The sequence below is a fragment of the Podarcis muralis genome, chromosome 16 (assembly GCF_964188315.1).
Source record: "Podarcis muralis chromosome 16, rPodMur119.hap1.1, whole genome shotgun sequence".
In the NCBI taxonomy this organism is placed as follows: domain Eukaryota; kingdom Metazoa; phylum Chordata; class Lepidosauria; order Squamata; family Lacertidae; genus Podarcis; species Podarcis muralis.
In genome coordinates, this window is record NC_135670.1 from 10895578 (window position 1) to 10920294 (window position 24717).

The following is a 24717-nucleotide window of genomic DNA, read 5'->3' on the forward strand; positions in this document are numbered from 1 at the left end:
ATGGCAATTGACCCTCCAGCTGTTTGGGGACAACAGTTCCCATCATCCCTGACCACTGGTCCTGTTAGCTAGGGATGATGGGAGTTGTAGTCCAAAAACAGCTGGAGGGCCAAGTTTGGCCACCACTGAGATTTGGGCTTCAGGCATGAGCCCAAGAATGTAACTCCTGTGTAAGTTGCAGTCTTCCTGCACAGTGAATTCTAATGAATGCCTGCTATAGATCTCCTGCACAGGAGGAGACCTGCGTAGATTTCACAACTGCCTGAATCAGGCCCGAGTCCTCAAGCTTTGCACTTTTATGTACCCAAATAATGGGAGCGAGAAATCAGCCCAGCCTCCCCAGCAGTAGGGCTGATAGATATATATTTTTTATTAGTAGACATCTATGAAATAGTCAATTATATGAAGAACTGACGGGTGATGGGAAGGAAGCAGACAGGGCACACACAAACCCCACCATCCCAACAGCAGGACCAAGGCAGCCTGCAGAGCATCTCAGACACCTTCCCCATAATCTTCAGACAAAGCAGGGAACACTTCCAAGCACCAGGGGAAACCTCAAATTGCAAGGGAGGGAAGAAAGCCAGGGACTAGACACCCGCTTTTCCAATTGCAGCAATGCATGCTCCTAGTCCTCAGCGAGGCTTTCTCCAGACAGTGCTCAGCCCAGAGTGTGTGGTTCTTGCAGACCAGATAGATATAAGCTCAGAGGAGCAAATCCATTCCAAGCTGAACCAACACAACCACCCCCTTCTGCGTTTCAACGCGAGAGGCCTGGATCTTGTGCCAAGAGATTCATCAACTCCACTTCCAGGCAGTTAGCAGGATAAGAACCAAGGCTGCCAGCGGAGAGGGGCACTTTGGGGCAGGAGTCCCACAAGCTGAGGAAAGACGAAGTCCCCTCTGCCTTTCTCAGGAGACATGGCCGAGAAGCTTGGCTGCGGCAGTGTGGGCACTGGAGATGCAGTCGTTGACCGAGACGCCCTCGTAGGAAGCCCCAACCAGGCTGAGAGGCAGCTTGTGCTGCTCCAGGTAAGCCGCTGCGCTCTCTAAAGGACAGAGCAAAGGGTTAGCAAGGAACATATGTCACTGCCTTCTTATACTGAGTCAGGCCATTGGTCCATCTAGCTCAGTACTGCCTGCACTGACTGGCAGCGGTTGTCCAGGGGGGAGCCTCTGCCAGCTGATTTCCTGCAGCCATCCCTTCCGCTGAGTTACCACCCTCCTGCATTCTGGTCCCCATCATTCAACTGTTCTGGGAGAAGTCGAGAGAGCCGCACAAACAGACCAGAAAGCGAACAGTGTCGCAGCTCCCTCACAGCTTGCCAGAAATATCCTTCTTATGGAAAAAGGCTCTAGCCTTTCAATTTGCAGCACCTGTGGCAAAAATATGTGTGTTGTCAGAAGGATGCATCCTGGGCCAGACACCACACGCACTGTGCTCCTTTGGTTTGGTCAGCTGTAGCTGGAGTACAACATGGCAAGAAGAAAGAGCTGTGCTGCGACCCACCTGGGGGTCCCAACCCCCTGGCTGAAGACCTGTGCTTCTATATACATAGAAATGTAACGTGTTGCTGCGCTGGGCTTTTTGTGTGTCTTCTCTCTCTCTCTCTCTCTTTCTCTCTCTCAGGGGAAAACCACTATAAATAAGTCAAAAATTAAATCGTTATAACGAAAGAAAGAAAAAAACGCTATGCAAAAACCACTTAGAAATTTTTCTTCTCTCTGGCGCCATCTGGTGTTGCATTTTTATAATGAATTCAAAACATTTTTTTTTTGATTAATGTAGCTGAGGCCTAACTCTCTCTCTCTCTCTCTCACACACACACACACTCATATTGGAAGGCTGCATAACATGAAAATAGCTGAATTAAATTGTCTTGATAGTTAAAAAAGAAAGGCCTACCTATGTGTTTCCAGTGGCCAAGTGTATACTGAGGAATGCAGGCCTGCAGAGACAGGAAGAGGCAAAGGGGTTTGCAGGTGGTCTTGAGCAACTCAAAATGTTTTCAAACAAATTGGAGTTATATATATAAGAAGAGATCCTGTACCCCTTTCTCTTCTCCCCTTCAATACCCCTCCCCGACTCTTTTTCTCTCTGCCACCCAATGCAGCGCCCTCTCCTCTGCTTCTTCCACACACAAGACACAGAAATTGAGGCTTGGGCAGCAAAGAGCTGGGTTCAAATCCCCACAGCCTCCTCAAGCCACCAATTCTCCATCTGTACCATGGGAACAGCCAGCACAGTGGCTGGGTCATCACAAAAGCAACATAGACGGTGAATCACAGCACCATAGGTCTTAACCTCCGCCCAATTCTGCATTTTTAAAGCTCTCCATTTGTGTCATGCTGTACACCATCTTGGCAATCTTTACATTCACCACCAGAAAAGTGAATGTTACCTTATTGTTGGTTTTCATTATTTTAAAAAAAGTTTTAAATAGTTGCTTTTAACTTTTTTATAAAAAAAACACACACACACTGATAATTTCATTTTCATTCTGCTTGTCAACCACTTTGAGGGGTTCTTCTTTGCAAGCAGGGTCTGTAAGACAGAGCTATTCCGCCGGACCTTTAATTTGAATTCAGCCTGATCTTTCATTTCCCTTCTCTTCCCCTCCTCTTTTATGAAGACCACCCGCTCTGTGACCCCACAGCTAATTCTCCCCTGGCCTCCTCGCTGGCCCAAGTAGGACCAATTCAGCCAGCTAGCCCTGGGGATTATCTAATTGATTTTTGAATTCTATTGCTATTCATGTTTTTATACTGTATTTTATGCTGCTTTTATAATTAAGTGTTTTAAAATTGTTATTAGCCGCCCTGAGCCCGGTTTTTGAACCAGGAATGGCGGGGTATAAATAAAATTTATTTTTATTATTATTTATTATACGTTTTGTGAAATAAAGGAAATCAATATAATCATAATAAATCAGTTCACTTTTCTCAGCTGGTTAGAGAATGGTGCTGAAAATGTCAAGGTTGCAGGTTTGATGCCTGCATGGGACAGCTGCGTATTCCTGCATGGCAGGGGGTTTGACTAGATGATCCTCAAGGTCCCCTTCCAGCTCTGTGATTCTGTGATTCTTGAACTTAATGGGAGCTGTGCATCCAGCTGGAACACAGAAGGAGGTTTGTGGAATTAAGACTGACTTTTCCCCACCCCCATCTCTCTCTCACTCTCTCTCTGCTCCAGGGTCTGTACCTTCTGCACCTTGACGATGCTGCGGGAGGGCTCGGCTGAGACCCCCAGGTGCTCCTTAATAGCTGCCTTGGCACGGCTCAGCAGCACAGCGTGGGGGACGGTGTCCGGATCTCCGAGCCCCGACGTAAACCACGCACCGCCCAACATCACCTGGGCAAAAGGAGCGGAACGTTAAAAAGCTGGTTTCCCAGCCTGAAAGCTGCATGGCCTTCTGGGACCCGTGGCTCGTTGGCACAGCACCCATTTTGAACTAGAACTCCCAGCTGATCTGAGGCTGATGGAAGCCGGAGTGTCCAAAAGGTCTGGGCTGCCTGAGCTGAGGGAAGCTGGGCGGTGGTTTAGTGGCCAGGGTGGGTCAATTTCTGCAGGACAGTTCCCACTTCCAGCATCCTAGCGCTCCCCCAGATGAGCACGATTACAGGGGCAACACGGAGCCTAAGGAAGAGGAAGCTGCCAAGCAGTGCCACCCCCTGGACTGTTTGTAAAACAGCCAGGAAACAGGGGCTGGCTCAGAGCCAGCTGAGGTTAGTGGGGCAGTGCCCCATCTGCCCTAAAGGAGGAGCCTCTAAGGCAGGGGTCAGCAAACTTTTCCAGCAAGGGGCCAGTCCATTGTCCCTCAGACCTTGTGGGGGCCCAGACTATATTTTGGAAAAAAGATGAACGAATTCCTATGCTCCAGAAATAACCCAGAGATGCAGTTTAATTAAAAGGACACATTCTACTCATGTGTCCCCTGATTCCCCGACCGTCCGCGGGCCACATTTAGAAGGCGATTGGGCTGGATCCGGCCCCGGGGCCTTAGTTTGCCTATCCATGCTCTAAGGCAGTGTTTCCCAACCTTGGGCCTCCAGCTGTTTTTGAACTACAACTCCCATCATCCCTGACTAGCAAGACCAGTGGCAAGGGATGATGGGAATTGTAGTCCAAAAACAGCTGGAGGCCCAAGGTTGGGAAACACTGCTCTAAGGGCACCAGGCTGACGAAGCCTGCATTAAGTCATATTTAGAACATGATCCTACAATGGGGGTGGGAGGTTAGCCCCTCGCCTCCCACCGACTCTTACTGTCAGGCGCATGCAAGGACCACTGGATCCATCCTGCCCGGGGAAGGCGACAGAATCGTACACGATGCCCAGCAACGAGCTGTCCTCGAAGGAGGGTACCAAGTGCCCAAATCCCTGGAAGAAAGAGATTGGCAGAAAATACACACAATCACACAAAGCGTGAGTTTCTTTATTTCTACTTCAACTCTGCCCTAAAGGTTCTGGGAAGAAGAACTGTTCAAGAACAAAACAAAAACCGCAAACAAAACCCATTCAAACAAACACAGTATTTAAACCTATTCCTAATGGTTGGGGCCACTCTGAAGAAGGCCCTGCCTGGGGTTCCCAGCCAATCTCACAGATCAAGGGGCAGGTTGGAACATGGCCGGGCATACCTCCTTGAGAAAATAGGGGGAGGGCTGATCATGGCCTTTTGCAAGGACATGCAAGGACCACTGACTGTAGCTGAAGTTAACATTACAAAAATGTACACTCCAGATCTCTCAAAATTTAAGACTTAAGCCCCAGTCCTTGTCACATCACTCCATTTCTCTGTGGACATATAGAAATCTTTCCCGTGACAGCGCCCAGCAACTTTACCTGTTGAATTTCTAGCTGGGAAGGTGTCCCCACCCCCTCCTCCAACCGCTACATCTTCCTATGGGCATGTGGAGATTTTTGCCACATTCCCCTTTTAGTTGGTTTCAAAGCTGTTGCGCTCTGTGACAGGTAGAAATTCACCTGGTAAAGCTTCCCAGTTCCCAAAGCAATAGATCTCACTATGGGCATGTACGGATTTTCTCCTGTGTGACACAACAGGGGGGGGAAACCCTGAGAGAAACGAGAGACATTATTCTTGCCTGCATTGCAATAGGAACTGACAAGCTTCGCGTTTTGAGCAGGGGGCATCGAAAAAGCCTCTTACCGTGACGGGGAGATGCACATCTCTGTACTGTAGGTTCACCACCCCCACAGAAACAGCCCGGATGGCCAGTAGCTCTCGGGCAAGCGGTTCGGCCCAGCCGGAGAGCGACTCAGCAAGCGCTGGAGAGAGACAAGAGGCAGGTTGAGTCTATTCAAGGTTGCCTAGGATGAAATGTGGTCCTTAGGCTCCACAGTCCCTGTTCCTGGACAGAGGATTCTCCTACCTTGGGCAGGCAAAGCGCTGATGATGTAATCTGCCTCCACAACGCCGTCCTCAAGCACTATCTAAGGAAGAAATGCAGAGCCAGCATCAATCAACGCTGTGCCAGCCGCAGAAGGGTCTCTAACACAAGTGCAGTGATTTACCAGATGGTGCTACACTCAATATGCCAGCAAGTTTGGAAAACTCGGCAGTGGCCAGAGGACTGGAGAAGATCAGTCTACATCCAAATCCCAAAGAAGGGCAGTGCCAAAGAATGCTCCAACTACTGCACAATTGCACTCATTTCACACGCTAGCAAGGTTATGCTTAAAATTTTACAAGGAAGGCTCAAGCAGTATGTGGACCGAGAACTCCCAGAAGCACAAGCTGGATTTAGAAGAGGCAGAGGAACCAGAGACCAAATTGCTAACATGCGCTGGATTATGGAGAAAGCTAGAAAGTTCCAGAAAGACATCTACTTCTGCTTCATTGACTATGCAAAAGCCTTTGACTGTGTCGACCACAGCAAACTATGGCAAGTTCTTAAAGAAATGGGAGTGAAGAGTCGGACACGACTAAACGACTAAACAACAACAGCCAGGGCCCTCTGGCTGAAGTCCAGCCCTCCTACTACCACCACAAATGACCACTCAGAAAACTCTGGGTGATGTTCCCAAAATTAGCCTTGGCACCAAGCCCAGCGCTGGTTACTGCAGTATCCAACACATTGGACTAGGACCTGGGAGACCGGGGTTCAAATTCCCACTCGGTCACGAAGATCACTGGGTGAACTTTGGCCAACCATTGTCTCTCAGCTTGACCTACCTCACAGGGTTGTTGTGAGGTTTAAATGGAGAAGGGGAGGGCCATGCATGCTCCCCCCCCCCCGTGAGCTCCTTGGTGGAAGTGGCGAGATAAGATGCAATAATAAAAAAGTAGGTCGACTCTTGAGTATGCTTCAGTGGGACACAACTCAATTTATAGTCAGGGGCAGCCGGCTAAGGCCTACACATGGTTACAGGTGCTTCCGCAAGGAAATGGCTTGTTTCTTCATATCACTTCGATTTATTATTGTTCATCATCCCACTTCAGTCCCACCTTTTTTCCCAGACTCTCAAAGTGGAGCATGTGGATCTTGCCCTCCTCACACAACAACCCTATGAGGCAGGTTATTTTATTTATTTATTCATTCATTCATTCATTCATTCCCCAGCCACTCTGGGCGGCTTCCAACAAAGTATTAAAATACAATAGTCTATTAAACATTAAAAGCTTCCCTAAACAGGGCTGCCTTCAGAGGTCTTCTAAAAGTCAGATAGTTGTTTATTTCCTTGACATCTGATGGGCAGGTGCCACTACCGAGAAGGCCCTCTGCCTGCTTCCCTGTAACTTGGCTTCTCGCAGCGAGGGAACCGCCAGAAGGCCCTCAGCACTGGACCTCAGTGTCTGGGCAGGTTAAGCTGAGAGATAGTGACTGGGCCCAGGGTCGCCCACAGTGACCCTCATGGCTGAGAAAGGGATTTGAACCCACATCTCCCAGGTCTTTGAGCCCAACACTTTAACCACGTGACTTGAACAGGCCTCTGCGGAAATATTGAAAGAGGTGTGGGGCAAAATTCCTCCAGAGCAGCTGAAGGGAGATTCCTAGAGAGGAAGCTGCCTTATGCTCCTTTCTCACTCCCCAATGGCCCTTTTCTTACCTTCCAGGAGCCGGAGGCCGCCCTCTCCAGCCGCTTCACAGGGGCGCCACAGTGAATCTCCACCCCACGCTGCTTCACAAAGCCCTCCAAGGCTTCGGGGAGAGTCTGCATGCCGCCACGCAGCGACCACTGGCTCCATCGCTCCTCCCGGGCTCTGCGGATCAGAGGAGAATCCACAGGGGGGCCTTTCCCTACAAGTTAAGGAAGTTTGATATCAGAAATTACTCTATGTGTCCTTTCCTTCTGAAATTACAAAACATGCAATCCAAAAGCCTCCTGCTTTTTCTCCGGCTCCCCTTGGCACCTCACCTCCGCCAAGGGCCATGCCCAAGATGACAGAACGGTGGCTTCGCTCAGCCTGGAACAGCGCCGGGAAGCAGGAGCGCATGCTGAGGGTCCGGCAGTCTCCAGCAAACACCCCCCGGCAGAGGCTGTCGATGACGATGTCAGCCAGCTGGGGAGATCAAGGACGCAGCACTCAAGGCAAGAAAGCGGCAAGCCGCCCTAATGTTGGGTGCAGCGCTTTTTAAAATCAAGGGTGGGGAATTTCAGGCCCTGGGGCCAAATGTGGCCCCTTAAGCCTTCCTATCTGGCCCTTTGGAATCTCCCACAGGCCACATCCCTCTTGATGGTCCTTGGGTGTTTTTGCTTGGCTGGAATGTGTCTTTGAATTTGGATCAGGCCTATTACTTGCCTGGATGGAGGATAATAATAATAATAATAATAATAATAATAATAATAATAATAATGGGACGTGGGTGGTGCTGTGGGTTAAACTACAGAGCCTAGGACTTGCCGTTCAGAAGGTCGGTGGTTTGAATCCCTGCAACGGGGTGAGCTCCCGTTGCTCAGTCCCTGCTCCTGCCAACCTAGCAGTTCGAAAGCACGTCAAAGTGCAAGTAGATAAATAGGTACCGCTCCGGCGGGAAGGTAAACGGCGTTTCTGTGTGCTGCTCTGGTTCGCCAGAAGCGGCTTAGTCATGATGGCCACATGACCTGGAAGCTGTACACCGGCTCCCTCGGCCAATAAAGCGAGATGAGCGCCGCAACCCCAGAATCGGCCACGACTGGACCTAATGGTCAGGGGTCCCTTTACTTTTACCTTTACCTTAATAATAATAATACCTCACCCATTTGGGCGGCTTCCAACACATATAAAAACAGAATGAAACAGCAGACATAAAAAACTTCCTGATACAGGACAGAGAGGGGTGAATGAGTGTTATGTACAAACTAGTTCTCTGTGCAACGGTAAAATTCACATTCACTGCTCTGCTCACTTTTGCCTCTGACTCGTGTGGCTTCTGGAAGTTTCTCCTGAAGCGAATGTGGCCCTTCGCCTAAAGGGCGGCAGTAGAGGGGGAGGGTACCCTGCCCTTATTTTAAGCAGACAGTAGCCCTGTTCTTTTATGGGCAGGATATCTGTGATAACACCTTACCCTGTTGGAAGGCTTTGTGTGAGAGAAACAGGCAGGGCAGGGAGAGCAGTGGGACCCACCCTTCTCTCAGCCCCTGTGTGGAGCTGATAAGACAGACGGCCCCCGCCCCACCCTTGCTCTGCTTCTCCTTTCCCCCCTGCCCTGTGCCAGCCAAAACAAAATGCCCCTCTGTAAGAAAACCTTCCTGGCTCACTCCCTCAAATGAGCGTTGCCACATTTCTCCTCTGGGCACGTACCTCCTGGCCAAAGCGACGCCTCACAAAGGCGTGGATGGTCTCGTCCGTTTCGGAGCCGCGGGGGGACAGGAGCTCTTTCAGGCCACTCCAGACCAGAGGGCGAGTGAAAGGAGGAACAGTCCGCACAACGCCACTGGAAATCGCCACCCACAAAACACAGCGGACAAAGTATCACCTTCCGGGCTCAGATAGGAAGGACGGGTTGATCTCAGGGCTCCCGAGAGCCATCCCCAGGGTTTCTGGAAAGTACCTGATACTCGAAGGGAGTTTATGGAGGGCTCCGCGGACATAGAGGAAGCGGTTCTTGGCTGCCGGGTGGTCACCGGGGACAGGAAGGACATCTGCGTCAAGTCCGAGTTCAGAGACCTAGAATGGAAGCACAACCCTTTTAACCCCAGTGCAGATGCTCGACTTCAAAATACAGTGGTGCCCCGCAAGACGAACGCCTTGCAAGACAGAAAACCCGCTAGACGAAAGGGTTTTCCGTTTTGGAGGCGCTTCGCAAAACGAATTTCCCTATGGGGTTGCTTCGCAAGACGAAAAAATCTTGCGCGTCCCCGCGGGTTTTTTTCGCTCCCCCCCCTTTTCCTAAGCCGCTAAGCCGCTAAGCCGCCTATCAGCTGTTCTGCTGATAACCCGCTTAACAGCTGATCGCGAAAAGCCGCTAGACCGCTGTAGCGCTAATCCGCTAAGCTGTCAATGGGCTTGCTTCGCAAGACGAAAAAACCGCTAGACGAAGAGAATCGTGGAACGGATTCTTTTCGTCTTGCGAGGCACCACTGTAGTGTATTACAGTAGTACCTCGGGTTACAGATGCTTCAGGTTACAGATGCTTCAGGTTACAGACTCCACTAACCCAGAAATAGTACCTCGGGTTAAGAATTTTACCTCAGGATGAGAACAGAAATCACGTGGCAGAGGCGCAGCAGAAGGCCCCAATGGCTAAAGTGGTACCTCAGGTTAAGAACGGTTTCAGGTTAAGAATGGACCTCCAGAACGAATTGAGTTCTTAACCCGAGGTACCACTGTATAGCAAATATGATTGCTTATGGGGGCTGTTTCGCTCCATGAACAATGCGGATCTGAAATGATTTGCAGTCTGTGGGACTTAGAAAGTCAACACCAAACTTTCTAAAGATAAAACGACCCGTGACCATTTGTAGACGATGATGCATGGATAACAGCAGCCATTGCCGCCCAGATCAGGAGCTGCTTTTGGGGAAGTGTCATCGCTGAGTAGCAGAGCATCCACTCCCAGGTTCAAACTCCGGTGGCCTCGCAATTCCCCCCATGCTTGCTGGGGGCTGATGGGAACTGTAGTTCAGCAACATCTGGAAAGCCAAAGGGTTATGGCAAGCAGGTCCTTCTCTTGCCAATTCTCAAAACGGAAGAGAATTCAAGAGAAGGAGTAAGAGGAGATTAAAGAAGAATGAAGTGGCTGCACGGGGAAGTAATGGACATATGTTTGCAACAGGAGTGGGAAACCTGATTTTTTTTTTAAAAAGCAATTGTATTAAATTAAAGTAATTCGGACTAATTTGTAATAATTTGGAAAACCAGTAATAAGAGAGAATTGGCAAGCAGGTGATTTCAGAAGAAGTCCTCTAGGTTTAAGTATGATCTGTCTCTGGGTCAAGTGGCCATGTTTCCAGGGACAGGCTAGCACAGCTGGGAGTATCTTGCCAGGGATATAGCATAGAATTGTGGAGTTGAAGGGAACCTCAAGGGTCATCTACTCCAACCCCTGCAATGCAGGAATCTTTTGCCCAATGAGGAGCTCAAATCCATGGCCCTGAAATTAAGAGTCTCATGCTCTACCAACTGAGCTATCAAGGGCCTCAACTTATCAATTTATTTGATTTCATACAACTGATATCTACTGCTTGATTGTAAAGGGCTTCCGATTTACAAAACACATACCATAAGGAGGGTGTTCCTTCCCACGGCCCCAGCAGGGCGGATCCCCCTGGGCCCATGCTCAAAAACTGCCCCGTCTTCTGTACGTGTGGAATGGATCCATCCTCCGAGACGGCTGCTGCTTTCTAAAAGGATTACCTGGACAGAGAAAGGGTGGGGGTGTGTCAGTGTTGAAAAAGACTCAGATATATAAGCTAATTGCCAAATGGCACCTTAAATATAGGCTACTGTCACCACAATTATTTTTACAATGTAATTTTATTTTTATTATTATTATCATTATTGTTGTTGTTGTTTCTGCCCTGGAAAGCAATTCTCTCACCAAGTTTGCTGCTGCGTAGGTGGTATGGCAGCAGAATTTTTTTTGGGCAACGGGACATCTCCATTTGGTCGCAAGCGGGCTGTTTGCAGTCGCAAAATGCGCTTGGGGAATTTTGAACACTAGTGTGTGCATGAGAATGTGACCGAATAGCATCAAATGGGACCCATGTTTATCAGGATGCTGGGCTGACTATTATCAGAACCATCTTCCTTGTTTCCTATGGGCCAGATCCAACGAATGGGTTCTGTTATAGAAACCCATACAAGAGCTTCCACTACAACTACAACAACAACAATTTTATTATTTGTACCTTACCCATCTGACTGGGATGCCCCAGCCATCCTGGGCAGCTTCCAGCATATACCAAAACGTAATAAAACGTTAACTATTAAAAACCTATTGATGCAGGGCTACCTTCAGATGTCTTCTAAAAGTCACAAATTTCTTTATTTCCTTGACATCTGACAGGAGGGCGTTCCACAGGGCGGGTGCCACAACCGAGAAGGCCCTCTGCCTGCTTCCCTTCACTTCTCACAGTGAGAGAACCGGCGGAAGTCCCTCAGAGATGGGCCTCAGTGTCCGGGCTGAACAATGGGGGTGGAGACGCTCCTTCAGATATACAGCGCTGAGGCTGTTAGGGCTTTAAAGGTCCACGCCAACACTTCAAATTGTGCTTGGAAACGTACAATGGGGCCTTTTCCCACTCTGCTCCCCTTGAATCCCCCAAATTAGGTGTTGAGAGAAACTCCAGAACAGCACCCGGGGGAGGAGAGTTTGTTAAGGGTACATTCATACCTCAGGTTACAGACGCTGCAGGTTGCGTTTTTTCAGGTTACGGACCCGCCGAAACCCGGAAGTACCAGAATGGGTTACTTCCAGGTTTTGGGGGTCACGCATGCGCAGAAGCGCTAAACCGCGCTTTGCGCATGCGCAGAAGCACCGAATCGCAACCCGTATGTGTGCAGATGCGCCGCTGCAGGTTGTGAACCCTGTGGGTTGCGAACGTGCATCCCACACGGATCACACTCGCAACCCGAGCATTCACTGTACTGAGAACTATTAGCACATCCCCAATTCCCCTCACAAAGCTGCAGTTCTGAGTTTAACGCTCAGCCCTTCTTCCCAGGGAACTGTAGCTCCGTGAGGTGAACAAGAGTCTCCTAACAACTCTCAGCACTCTTAACAAATGGCAGCTCCCAGAATCCTTTGGGGGGGGGAGCCATGCTTGTCTAAAGCTGTGCCCTTGGTCACCCGCACACACAAAATGGCCAACTTAAGCAGCAAATGCAGTGCTGTTTCCCTCCGGGCTTTGCCCTCCAGAGGGCAAAAGTACCTCACAGAGAGTCCCACACTCACCTTGGGTGCCTGGGGGCTTCTGGCGAGGTAGTAGCAGGTTGCAAGGCCGCTCACCCCCCCACCAAGGACAGCCACGGTCCTCTGCATTGGGATTCTAGAGAGAGTCGGGCAAAGGATCCGATTACGTACAGGGGGTCACCCACAACACCATGCCCCCCAAATTATTATTTTTACATTTATTATTCCACAACATTCATATACTGCTTGGCTGCAATGAAAACCTCAAAGCAGTTTACATCTCTTCCTCCAAGGAGCTCATAGTGGCATCCATACTGACAGCCGTCTTCAGTCCTCACAACAACCCTGTGAGGTTGGCTGGACCGAGAGATAACAAGGGGGCTGAAGGTATCCATGCCACCTCCAACACCATACATTTAAAGCACTTGGCTTCCTCCAAGAGAATCCCAGGAAATGTAATTTACCCACCACAGAGCTATAATTCCCAGCATCCTTAACAAACTACAGTTCCCAGGATTCTTTAAAGGCAAGGCATGGATGTGACCCCAGTCAAACTGAGAGGGGAATGTGTACACTTTGAGTGCCTCAGAGAAAAGGTGGGAGGCGTGTGTGTGTAATAAATAAATTACATTTATTTAATATAAATATAATAAATAATATAATAATAATAATAATAATTAGTGTAAATATCTGGGTTAACATTATATTTAGAATACTTATGTGCTTTTTGTTAATTGCTGGATTTTATTTTTAGGTGTGTTTTTTTAACTAATAAACGTTTTGTAAACGCTTTGAGGTTTTCTACTGTTAAGTGGTATATAAATTTTATGAAATCAAGAAATTAACCTCATCATGCAACGCAGTCTGGAAGCCTTCATAAATGCGGCTTGTTAACCAATTGTTGCACAACCTGAGGTGCTCAGCAAAGTGGCCAACACTTAATGGGGTTGTGACTACACAATATATTTAAAGTACATTTACCCACCCAAAGAATCCTGGGAAATTTAGTATGCCTTCTCACAGAACTACAATTCTCAACACCATTATCAAACTACAGTTCCTATGATTTCTTTGGCGGTGTGTGTGTGTGTGTGTGTGTGTGTGTGTGCTTTAAATGGATGGTTTGCATGCAGTCTATATTAAGTGAGTTCAATTCCCCTGTCTGGTCACCCCACCAACCACCCCCTTCAGGTAAGATTGCCCTCTTCCCTTCCCCCATTCACTTTACTACGTTATTTGCACCTAGCCAGCCACACCCACTCCGTGCCCCCTGTAAAGACCAGGGGTTATTTGTGAACACAATGAAAGCCTTCGGTGGCATAGTGGTGAAAGTGCTGGACTGTGACCTGGGAGGCCAGGGTTCAAATCCCCCCTCTGCCACAAAATTCTCTGTGGGTGACTTCAGTCACCAGCTCTCTCTGCCTTACCTCGCAGGGTTGTTGCGAGGATAACATGGACACCACACTTCAGCTCCTTGGAGGATATAAATACAGTAATTGATGAGTAAACTACATTACAGAAACTCTTCCCAATTGCCCCAGAACCTCACCAGCAAATATGCCTTCCAACCCGTAATTTGACATTTCTCTTCCTGTCTGTAACGTGCACCCCGCCCCCCCCGATATCCTACCCTTCGAACAATTTCCCCAATTTGCCCTCCTGTTACCCCCCAACCGCCTCTACAATGCACCCCCTAACCCTAGTTCAAGGCCTCCTTTAGTTGCCACCGATATAATTTCTCTCTACCATAATAAACACACACTCCAGACCGACCCACCTCGATTTACAGCGACTGACTCCTCCTACACCAATATGCCGTCTACGCCACTCTCTGGCTGCGTTCACACGAACACAAAACACACGTGTACCACCCACCCCTAGTCCTCGGGCGACGTCCGGCCCCCTTACTCTGATGGCTGCACGTTGCATCCACTTCCCTCTTTCTTTTTCTCCTTCTCATCCCCCGCAGCTGAGCTCAGGGCTCCTCCCATCCGCCCAGGATTGGCTAATAGGGACAATGACGTAAGGGTTCGGGCGACTCGCTCGGCTGCAAGGGCAGCGGAGGCGGGGCGAGTGGAACGTTGAGCATTCTGTAGCGATTCCTACTTTACGCCTGGTGGGCGGGGCCTGGGGCGCTTTTCTAAGTGATTGATAGACATCAGAATTTAAAATACTGAGAGCTACCCGTTCACAAAGGTCCGTACGTATAGTTAAAGCTATGGTTTTCCCAGTGGCGATGTATGGAAGTGAGAGCTGGACCATCAAGAAGGCTGATCGCCGAAGAATGGATGCTTTTGAATTATGGTGCTGGAGGAGACTCTTGAGCAGGGGTAGGCAACCTAAGGCCCGTAGGCTGGATCCGGCCCAATCACCTTCTCAAGGCCCACAGACGGTCCCGGAATCAGCGTGTTTTTACATGAATAGAATGTGTCCTTTTATTTAAAATGCATCTCTGGGTTTATTTGTGGAGCACAGGAATTTGTTCATTCCCCCCCCCCCCAAAAAAATATAGTCCGGCCCACCGCATGGTCTGAGGGACGGTGGACCGGCCCATGGCTGAAAAAGGTTGCTGACCCCTGCTCTTGAGAGTCCCATGGACTGCAAGAAGGTCAAACCCATCCATTCTTAAGGAAATCAGCCCTGAGTGCTCACTGGAAGGACAGATCCTGAAGCTGAGGCTCCAATACTTTGGCCACCTCATGAGAAGAGAAGACTCCCTGGAAAAGACCCTGATGCTGGGAAAGATGGAGGGCACAAGGAGAAGGGGACAAGAGGACGAGATGGCCGGACAGTGTTCTCAAAGCTACTAACATGAGTTTGACCAAACTGTGGGAGGCAGTGGAAGACAGGAGTGCCTGGCATGCTCTGGTCCATGGGGTCATGAAGAGTCGGACACAACTAAACAACAACAACATAAGTGATTGATAGACATTGGAATTTAAAATGCTCAGAGCTACCCGTCTCTGTGCAACTCAAGAGGAGTTATCAAGGTCAAGGATTCATGAGGTGGCATTAAGCAAAACACAATCAGCCTCAGTGTTCCCCATCTGCAATATGGGCACAACACTAGCCTACTTTACAAAGTTGTTGTAAGGACAGCAGATAGATAATGCATGGGAAGTGGCTTTGAGTATGGCACGTTGGAGTTTAAATCTCCCACGGTTGTAGCTAACTAATTGTACTAAGAGTAAACCCACTGAAATGAATTCATCTTTGGGTTTCACTGGGCAAAGCAACTAACAAAGTTACTTATTATTCATAATAATCTGCTGTCCATCAACTAGCATTGGCTATCATAATTTGTGTGCAGCTTTTCCACACCATGAAAACGACATAGTTCACTGTTACAAAATATAACAAAATTTAAACAATAAAAAAACAACAAAACAGCTCATTAAGAAATATACCATAAAATTAAGCAATCCCTTTGTAATTCATAAGGTATAATAATAAAATACAAACACAGTCCCAGTAACAGTGAAAATAATGCACTTCAAAATTAAATCTTGACCCCAGCAGAAGCCCCTAAACACCACTGCCATTCTGATCTCTAGGATACAATTCTTTCTCTGTCTCTCTCTCTCTCACACACATACATTTCCTTTGTCTCCTGTGTTAAAGACAGTTATATTTTAGTTCACAGGAGTCTCAAATAAAGACAAATGACACTCTCAGGGCTAGGGGGAGAAAAACTTTTTATAAACACACCAGAGAATTTTAGAAAGAAAAAGTAACCCAGTGAGAGATGCACACCCCTTCTCTGGGGCTTCCGGCATCCCAAATGAGTAGAGATACTAATTGGACTCTGGTGGGGTCACCCCAGCAACCAACTAAAGCTTCCAACAGAGTGTTGCCCAGGAATCAGTCGGGCTTCATTCTGCTAGCACAAAAAGTACCAGTTTTTTTTGTCTTGCAACAAGAAAACATGTGCCTGCTTCTAGATTACACAGAACTCTGTGCCAAGATGTAAGCATTCTGTTACAAACACACACAAAATGAACACACTCACACCTATAAACAATTTCACAATTGGAAATAAAAATGATAATCAAGTACCTTGATTCTTTCTCATCCAAAGGGACCAGTGCCTGAGTTTCCCCAGTCTAAAGGTCACCCAGTGAGCATAATGGCCGAGTGGGGATTTGAACCCTGATCTCTCCTTGGTCCTTGTCCGACACTCTAAACCAGGCTTCCTCAACCTCGGCCCTCCAAATATTTTTGGCCCACAACTCCCATGATCCCTAGCTAGCAGGACCAGTGGTCAGGGCTGATGGGAATTGTCGTCTCAAAACATCTGGAGGGCCGAGGTTGAGGAAGCCTGCTCTAAACCAACACCCCAAAATGTCTCTTCTCCCCCCCCCGAGCATCAGCCCCACGACCCCTTCCCCCAAATAGAAGTGAGACAAACACCATTTTTGTTATTTTTTTAGTAAATTTATTCACAAAAAAAGTTTCAACCTCTTCATTTTTCTCGTGTCATCTATGTACAAACCCATCATTATATATACAAAGTCACATAGTCGTTTAAAATCAGTAGTGGCTGCCGCAGTCAGACTGAGGGGTAAGCGCATGTTATTTCCCCTGAGGGCTGGTGGGGGGGCAAGCGGACGGACAATGGAGGCTCTGTGCATTCTTCCTCCCACACACACACCCCTTCACAAGCTCCCACACATACACACTCGCTCTCTCTGCCAGGCCTTGCCCTGCAACCACTTTGCTCCCATCCCGCCTTAAGACCTGGTGATTTTTATTTTATTTTAAAAAAAGAACAAATGAGGAAAAAAATAAAATAAAAAGGAAACCTGGGTACGTATATGGAGAAGTGGATGACCCGGGTCACTCGTAGAAACAAACCCCACACAGTGTCGTTTGTTTTTTTATTGTTGTTGTTTTTGTCGTCGTCGCTTTTTTAAAATGATTTTTTTAAAAAGACCCGAGCACCAGTCTCTATGAGGTAAGAGGGGCGGCAGGGCCGAAAGTGCTGGGTTCCAATACTATTACTGCTTCTTCCAGTGCATGTCGTCCAGCTCGTAGAAAAGGACGTATCCCTCGCTGGACGGGACCTGGTTCTCGCTGATGGGAGACACACTGCAAAAGGGGTGGGGGGGGGGAGGGAGAGAGAAAGGATGGCACATTAGCAGAGAAACCTTACTTGCCTGCTCATCTTACTCGCCTGGGATACTCCTCCAGATGTTGCAGAACTACAACTCCCATCAGAGGCGGATTTAGGCAGAGTGACCAGTTCTGCCGCACCGGGCGCTGAGCAGCGCACCACAACTCTAATGTACTGAACTGAGCAGATTGGAAGGCAAGAGGTGGATCCACAAAGGGCGCTGGTGAAATTTGAAAGTCTGCCCCTGCTCCATCATCCTTGCCCATCTGCTGGGACTCACAGGGAGCTGCAGTTCAGGTTCCCCACATCTGTCTTACAGTAAAGGAACATGAAACTGGGCATCTTAAGATGAACTTCAGACTTGGTCACACGGGAGATGGCAGCCCTTATGGTGTGCTGGTTCTAGGAAGTTAATACCAGCACTCTGAATTTAGTCTAGAAACCAGTAAATAACCAAAGCTGATGGTATTGAGATCACATCTCCTCCCAGTGATCTGATCTCCTCCCAGTGTCAAATAAGCAATTGCATTTTGAACCAACTGGAAATTTGGCCACCCCTCCCTGCCCAGTACTTTTGTAAACTTCCATGTGTATAAGGTAAAGGGACCCCTGACCATTAGGTCCAGTTCGGGCGACTCTGGAGTTGCGGCACTCATCTCGCTTTACTGGCCAAGGGAGCCAGCATACAGCTTCCAGGTCATGTGGCCAGCATGACTAAGCCACTTCTGGCGAACCAGAGCAGCGCACGGAAACGCCGTTTACCTTCCCGTCGGAGCGGTACCTATTTATCTACTTGCACTATGACTTGCTTTCGAACTGCTAGGTTGGCAGGAGCAGGGACTGAGCAACGGGAGCTCACCCCGTCGCAGGGATTCGAACCGCTGACCTTCTGATCGGCAAGTCCTAGGCTCTGTGGTTTAGACCACAGCGCCACCCGCGTCCCTTCCAAGTGTGCAGAGGATACTAAATAAAATTAATAACCACTGCCAAGTGTACAGAAGAAAGCCAAAATCACAGTGCCACATAATTTATCAATCTAATTGCCAGGTTCTTATTTTTCTGTAGCCATTTTGATTTTGTGGCGATACATGAGCTATGCTAGATGAAATCTTAGAAAGCACTGTGACGGCCAAAGAAGACTCCGAGAGGTTGGAGGGCAGGGCACCAATGTCCAGCATCCCATAATGAGCAGGAGAGGATTGTATCGTGTAAAAGAGCAGGAAAAAAATGTGCCAGTGAGGAAATCCAGAGATTTTGGTTGCTCACTCTTGCTCAGAGTCAGGTAATTAAAATAATGAACTTTAGTCAGTCATGCCTGTTGAATTCAATGGGTCTACTCTATGTTGGATACAACCCTCTTGCTGTTGTTAGCATTGGTTGCAAAACTGAACTGTTCACACTGCAGAATTTGGGTTCTAGGGCAGCCGGGTTTGAATGGTTTTGCAGCTGGCTGCAAGGCTGGATCAAGGGTGTTCAGGCAGCAGCCTGGCCTGCTTAGAACCCTTGCCAAGCAGGGCACACATTAGGAACAGGTGTCTTAAGCTACTTAAGTTAGTACAGCTACCTAATTATATTAGCATCCTGGTCCAGAGCAGAGCACAGGATTTATGGTGCAAGGAAGCAGGCCACAGGCAGGAAGGGTTCAGGAAGTGACTTCTGACCCATAAAAGAGCTGGCCTGGGTGAGCGCCACAATCCCACAGCGGGTGCGGAATCACAGAACTGTAGAGTTGGAAAATGCTGACACAGGGTGCAGTTTTCAGCTTCCTGCCCATCACGGTTTGATTTAAGAACAAAAAAAGGACTTTTCTACTCCGTATGCCTACAAAACAGCTGAAAGTGAAAGAGAGAGAGAGAGAGAGAGAGAGAGACTCTCTCTCTCTCTCTCTCTCTCTCTGTGTGTGTGTGTGTGTGTGTGTGTGTAACCTCAACAAGTGCGGCTAAATGAGAGTGGGAGAGGAGCTGCCTTGCATGCAGAAGGTCCCAGGTTCAATCCCTGGCATCTCTAGGTAGGGCTGGCAGAGACAGACCCCTGCCTGAAACCCTGGAGGGCTGCTGCCAGTCAGAGCAGGCAGCACTGAGCTAGGTGAACCAACAGTCTGATTCAATACAAGGCAGCTTCCTACATATCCTAGGTTCCTTTTTTGGGAGGATGGGCCACAGCGCAGTGCGTGTTTTACATGCACAAGGTTCCAGGCTCAATCCTTTGCATCCACCCCCAGGCAGACCCTGGAGAGAGAGCACCCGTCTGACTCCATAGTAGACAGACGTGGCAATATTGAGCGATCGGGGCCAACGGTCTTACTCCCTATCTCCCTATGAGATGCATGGAAGAGGCCTTCAGTGCCCGGGGAATTCTCCTCCCCAGAATTACTCAACAAGGAAATTATGCATTTCGAACCCGGGTTGCAGAATTCGGATCGCCTGACCAGCGTCGTTTGGCTACAAAACCCTGGAGAGTGTTTACACCCTCGTTTTTTATCTAGGAAAGCTTCCTTAGAACTAGACTAGAATCAGCACAGTGGAGATTTGGAAAGGAAAGGAAAGCCATCGTCTTCTTTGCTCACCGGGAGTCGTTGTAAACCCGCCAGCCAGACTGGTCCTTGCAGAAGGCTGTGTAGTGGCCGTAGTGGACGCTGCCAGAATGATTGCACAGGGCATAGAGGTTGTACACAGGGGTGCCTGGAACAGGGAGAGAGAACAGGAGGAGTTCAGACTTCCCCTTCTCCGGCAGGCAGGCCCCGAGACGGCACAGGAGGGATTGGCCCAGACTCGGCACGCCAACTCACCCGCCTTTTCGCTGGCAAACTCTTTCAGGTTGAGCTGCTGGAGGGGGAAATCCACAAACACGGAGCATTTCTTAATGGAGTAACGGGTGGTGGAGAACCGGTTCAGGTCTGGTATAGGGTGAGTTAAAGAATTTTGTTTATTCAAAACTGATATCCTGCTTTTCACCGTCTGTTTCTCAAAGTGGTTGACGATGATGAAAAAAAACACATGAACCAATATAACTGGCTGCAACTTGAAGTACTCAAGCTTGCTTTTTCCTCCTCCCTTTCTTTTTTCCTCGTGTGTCATGTCCTTCAAGAATGTGAGCCACACGGCAGGGATAGTATTTGTTTTTTGTAAGCTGCTCTGATAACCTTTTTGGCTAAAGGTGGCGTAAATGCCGTAAACAAATGATTAACAAAAAATAAGGTAAACTCATCCTTCCAATTCTACACCTGATGGCAGGTGTGCATCTAAGTGAATCTCACGGGTTTAGCCTGCTTTTTAAGTGCCATCCTTATATGTCTGTGCTGAGCCTGTGATGGAAAAGCAATTAAAAGTGCTGGGAGACTTGGGTTCAAGTCCCCACTTGGTCATTAAACTCGCTGGGTGACCTTAGGGGCCAGTCACTGCCTCTCAGCTTAACCTACCTTGCAGGGTTGCTGTGAGGATAAAACGGGGCGGGAGAGAAGAAGAGGAAGAGGAAGAGGAGGAGGAGGAGGAGGAGGAGGAGGAGTTTGGATTTGATATCCTGCTTTATCACTATCCAAAGGAGTTTCAAAGCGGCTAACCTTCTCCTTTCCCTTCCTCCCCCACAACAAACACTCTGTGAGGTGAGTGGGGCTGAGAGACTTCAAAGAAGTGTGACTGGCCCAAGGTCACCCAGCAGCTGCATGTGGAGGAGCGGGGAAGCAAACCCAGTTCACCAGATTACAAGACCACCGCTCTTAACCACTACACCACACTGGCGTACAACCATGCAGACCACCCTGAGCTCCTTGGAGCAAAGGTGGGATATAAATGAAATGAAATATATATTATATAAATTTGTCGCTTCATGCGTCAAGCTGTTCTAGGGGACTAGGTGGGCTTCAGCAGCTTCCTGGCATCCACCTTGTATTGCAAAACCTTGCACAAGACATTTTATTATATATAGTTTTCTCCAGGACTCAACCTGGAGGAGGACTGTAATGCCTGTGCCGAGTGCAGCGAGGGCACTTTGACCATTGGTCCCACTGCTCTTGAATACGCTTCTTGCCTTCTCCCCTAAACTCAGCAGGACTGGAAAGGAGCAAGATACCCAGTATCACACACATCAGTGCAGCATAACCTGATGCTTCACCATAAAAGAAAACCCAAGCCAGAATAGCCTTGGAGGCGTCATATTTAGAGGCCAGCAGAAGCGAATCCCCAATTCCTTAGGAAACCCAGGAAAGCATCCGATTTCGATTTACAGTGGTACCTCTACTTACGAACGCAATCTGTTTCGGGGTGCCGTTCAAACCCCAAAAAGTACGTAAGTAGAGTGCCGCTACTGCACGTAGCATGACAGTTTGCTACTGTGCATGCACGAAGCGCGCAGATCGCTTCTGCACATGCGGCGAACCCGGAAGTAAACACTTCCGGGTTTGCCGGGTTCGTAACCTGAAAAGCCGCAACATGAAGCAAACATAACACGAGGTATGACTGTATGTATCGCTTTTCCCAAGTACTTTGTGTAATTCTGCAGAACCAGCCAGAAAAGTAGGCCAGTTTGACCATCTTAACATTTTTAACAGACTGTTCTAAGCAGCCACTTTCTCCCTGCAGTGTGGCGCAGTCTTACTATAGGACAACAATTGTACAAGTGTAGAAATTCCTATTGTTGCTTGTAGTTTACTGAGTTGGCAATTCTTTTGGGATTTCAACTTGATATTTTTCTGTACGCCGCTTTGGCAACCTTTGGCTGCAAAGTGGCTTCTACATCTGCAGATAAAATACAAACAGAAGACTTTGGGCGCTCTGCCACCAGCTGCAGCCCTGACTGGCTCCCAATTCTTGGGGGAAGTTGGGGAGGTTGGGGGGGGGGGGAGAAAGCAGAAAGGATACGTAGCACAAGGATGCGGGGAAAGCGCTGGATGGTCAACTTCTTGGTGCTTCGGGTCCTCTGCCGGCATTTGTCACATACCTGCTCAGAGAGAGAGAGAGAGAGAGAGAGAGAGAGAGAAAAGAAGAATAAGAAGAAGAGGAGATGCTTATACTTCATTTTCTTTCTGTAAAAGCTTTTATAAACCACTGGAGATTTTTTTATTAACAAACCTCTCAAACAGTGTGACAATTATCATTTAAACAAAAAGACATCACAAATTCAGTAAAACAGGTGCTACTGCTAATGCCATCACCCATGTGGCAGAAAAGCACAATGAACTTACTGGTGCGTTTTCAGAATCCAGCTCCTCCTCCTTGGTGAAGAGGCTGAAGCAGTCTAGCAGAGATACCTTCCCACCGGTGAAGCCTTTCTGTGAAATCAGGGCAAGGGTTTCGTTGGAAAGATCACCTTTACCACCACCCTATCCGTTAGGCTGAATGTTCGAGGAGGCTTACAAACATCATTGCTCACACGTAAAAACAAAAGCAGGGATGAAGATCTCCACTTCTAGCAGTCCCTCTGCCCCACTGCCAGGCCAGGAAGTGCCAAAATGTACCCAGAAACTGGGTGCAGGAACCTCTTCTCCCCCAGCTCAGTCTACCTCCCCTGCTCAAGGGGATGTCAAGTCCCTTTGCTCAGATGGCCAAACCCCCTCCGTTTTCCTTCTTGCTGCTTCTGAGCCACTGCAAAATTATAGGAAAGGCCCACAGTCCAGTAGTTTGCAAGAGAAACGTGGGGGGCTTTGAAAGCCCTACGGTTCACTTCAAAGTCCTGACAACTGGGGCTTCAAAAGGAAGCATTGCCTGATGTCAGTGTAGCACCAGGGGACTGGCAGGTAGGTGGCCCATTTCTGACATAGATCATCAGTAGATAAACACAAAATGACGACCAGGAATCTTAATTTTAAAATCACCACCTTTTCCTTTAAAACAACAACAACAAAACTCTCTGTTGAAGTGGTTCACAGCAGCAGTTGGGAAGCTGTGGCCCTCCAGACCTCAAAGGACTCCGACTCCCATCATCCCAGTCATCAGGGATGATGGAAACTGGAGTTCAGCAACATATGGAAAGTCCCACCTTCCCTACTCCTGGCTTACAGGATAGGGGGACAACTCTAATACTTTAGCCAGTTAACCAGTTAAAAGAGAAAACACTCCAGAGGATTTCCAGATTAACTCTCCAGTTAAAAAGGATCCCTTAAGATACCAGTCATCTTATTGGACAGTTCTGAGCTAGCCAGGCAAGCCATCTGACTGGCTGTAAGGAAGCTTCATCCATCACTTAACAGCATCTGCCCCGAAGCCTGCCGTGACGACACTAGGGGCCTACCTTTGGGATAGGCAGGGAGAGGTCACAGAAAACTTCAAATGTGGTCGACCGGTAGCCACACGCTTGACACTTGAGGCAGCTTTTCAACTGGCCGACAAAGAGATCTAGGGGAGAGAGAGAGAGATGCTTCTGTTACTGTGTGGGCCAGCTTGCAAACAGCGTTTGACTTGCACATTCTGCTACAGCTCATGCGTTCTGGCTCCAAGGGAGAATTTCAAGCTGATATAGATGGAATCAAAAGCACCCTGTAGGAGTTGCACACTGGCATTTGCATTTGGGTCTACCCTCGAGTGGCCCTCATGTTCCTGTGTGACCAGGTGGGCAATTCTTAGACTGGCTTAGTCACAGGCAAATCATTTCGACCTTATGGCTCGGCTCAGACCATCCCCACGCTGTAGGGCAGGGATGGGGAAAACCTGCGGCCCTGCAGGGATTGCCGGACTCCATCTCCCATCAGTCCCTTGCTAACTGTCAGGGATGACGGGAGCTGGCAGCCCAAGGTTGTGAAAGAAACAACACCTGCTCACCTACTATCTTGCTGTCTTCTCGCTCCAGGTAGCGCTTCCACATCTGGTTGGCTTGTTCGTCATCACTGGGGGGGGGGGGGAGAGGAGGAAAGAAATCCAAGAGGACAGTGTGAGCAACATGAGCAGGAAGTGGGAGATGGTTGGATGGAGGTGGGGCATTGATTACAGGGGCAGAGCACAGGAGGAAGCAGAGGCCACCTGCAAAACTAATAATAATAATAATAATAATAATAATAATAATAATAATAATAATAATAAAAAATTATTTATCCCCCACCCTCCCCAGCCGAAGCCGGGCTCAGGGCGGCTAACAACAATAAAACAGTACAACAGTACAACACAACATAACACTCAAAAATCATTCATTATAAAATTAATTCAAATCAAACCAATGGCAACCATTGGGCCAGAGCTCCGCGAAGATTGCCAAAGGAGGGAGTCAGGCTGTGCCCTGTCCAAAGGCCTGGTGGAACAGCTCTGTCTTGCAGGCCCTGCGGAAAGATGTCAAGTCCCGCAGGGCACTAGTCTCTTGTGACAGAGCATTCCACCAGATT

The 24717-nt window shown here is 48.5% G+C and overlaps 2 protein-coding genes across 7 annotated transcripts in view; both read right to left on the reverse strand.

The window, feature by feature from the left end:
- Positions 1-346: 346 nt before the first annotated feature.
- Positions 347-14296, reverse strand: PPOX (protoporphyrinogen oxidase). Of its 4 annotated transcripts, XM_077920738.1 has the most exons (13): positions 14076-14263; positions 12341-12434; positions 10666-10800; positions 8996-9111; positions 8746-8878; positions 7380-7524; positions 7071-7261; positions 5393-5453; positions 5170-5288; positions 4266-4379; positions 3203-3352; positions 1907-1949; positions 347-1049 (listed from the first exon to the last, which is right to left on the reverse strand). In XM_077920738.1, exons 1-13 carry the CDS (start codon positions 14225-14227, stop codon positions 913-915), a joined length of 1590 nt encoding a protein of 529 aa, XP_077776864.1. In that variant the 5' UTR covers positions 14228-14263; the 3' UTR covers positions 347-912. The 4 variants fall into 4 exon arrangements, with proteins under 4 accessions (XP_077776864.1, XP_028567066.2, XP_028567068.2 ...); XM_028711233.2 differs by lacking the exon at positions 1907-1949 and having other exon boundaries at positions 14207-14296; XM_028711235.2 differs by lacking the exon at positions 1907-1949 and having other exon boundaries at positions 14076-14264.
- Positions 14297-16710: 2414 nt separating this feature from the next.
- Positions 16711-24717, reverse strand: part of USP21 (ubiquitin specific peptidase 21) — a 28483-nt gene continuing 20476 nt past the window's right edge. For 2 of the 3 annotated variants that reach the window (XM_028711232.2, XM_028711230.2), the window contains 7 exons: positions 24164-24228; positions 23637-23740; positions 22591-22677; positions 22268-22346; positions 20200-20307; positions 19978-20092; positions 16711-17386 (listed from right to left, as the gene is read on the reverse strand). In XM_028711232.2, coding sequence (XP_028567065.2) covers positions 17296-17386; positions 19978-20092; positions 20200-20307; positions 22268-22346; positions 22591-22677; positions 23637-23740; positions 24164-24228 — 649 coding nt within the window. In that variant the 3' untranslated portion in view covers positions 16711-17295. The remainder of the gene's footprint in view (positions 17387-19977; positions 20093-20199; positions 20308-22267; positions 22347-22590; positions 22678-23636; positions 23741-24163; positions 24229-24717) is intronic. The other variant, XM_028711231.2, reaches the window with a different exon arrangement.

Excerpts from the sequence above, each read along its gene's own strand:
- PPOX (XM_028711235.2), bottom strand. The coding sequence starts at position 14,227 with ATGCAACGTGCAGCCATCAGAGTAAGGGGGCCGGACGTCGCCCGAGGA. Across the intron at positions 5,454-7,070 it reads CGGCCTCCGGCTCCTGGAAG|ATAGTGCTTGAGGACGGCGT; the intron begins GTAAGAAAAGGG and ends TTTCTTCCTTAG. Across the intron at positions 3,353-4,265 it reads GTCCTTGCATGCGCCTGACA|GTGATGTTGGGCGGTGCGTG; the intron begins GTAAGAGTCGGT and ends CCTTTTGCCCAG.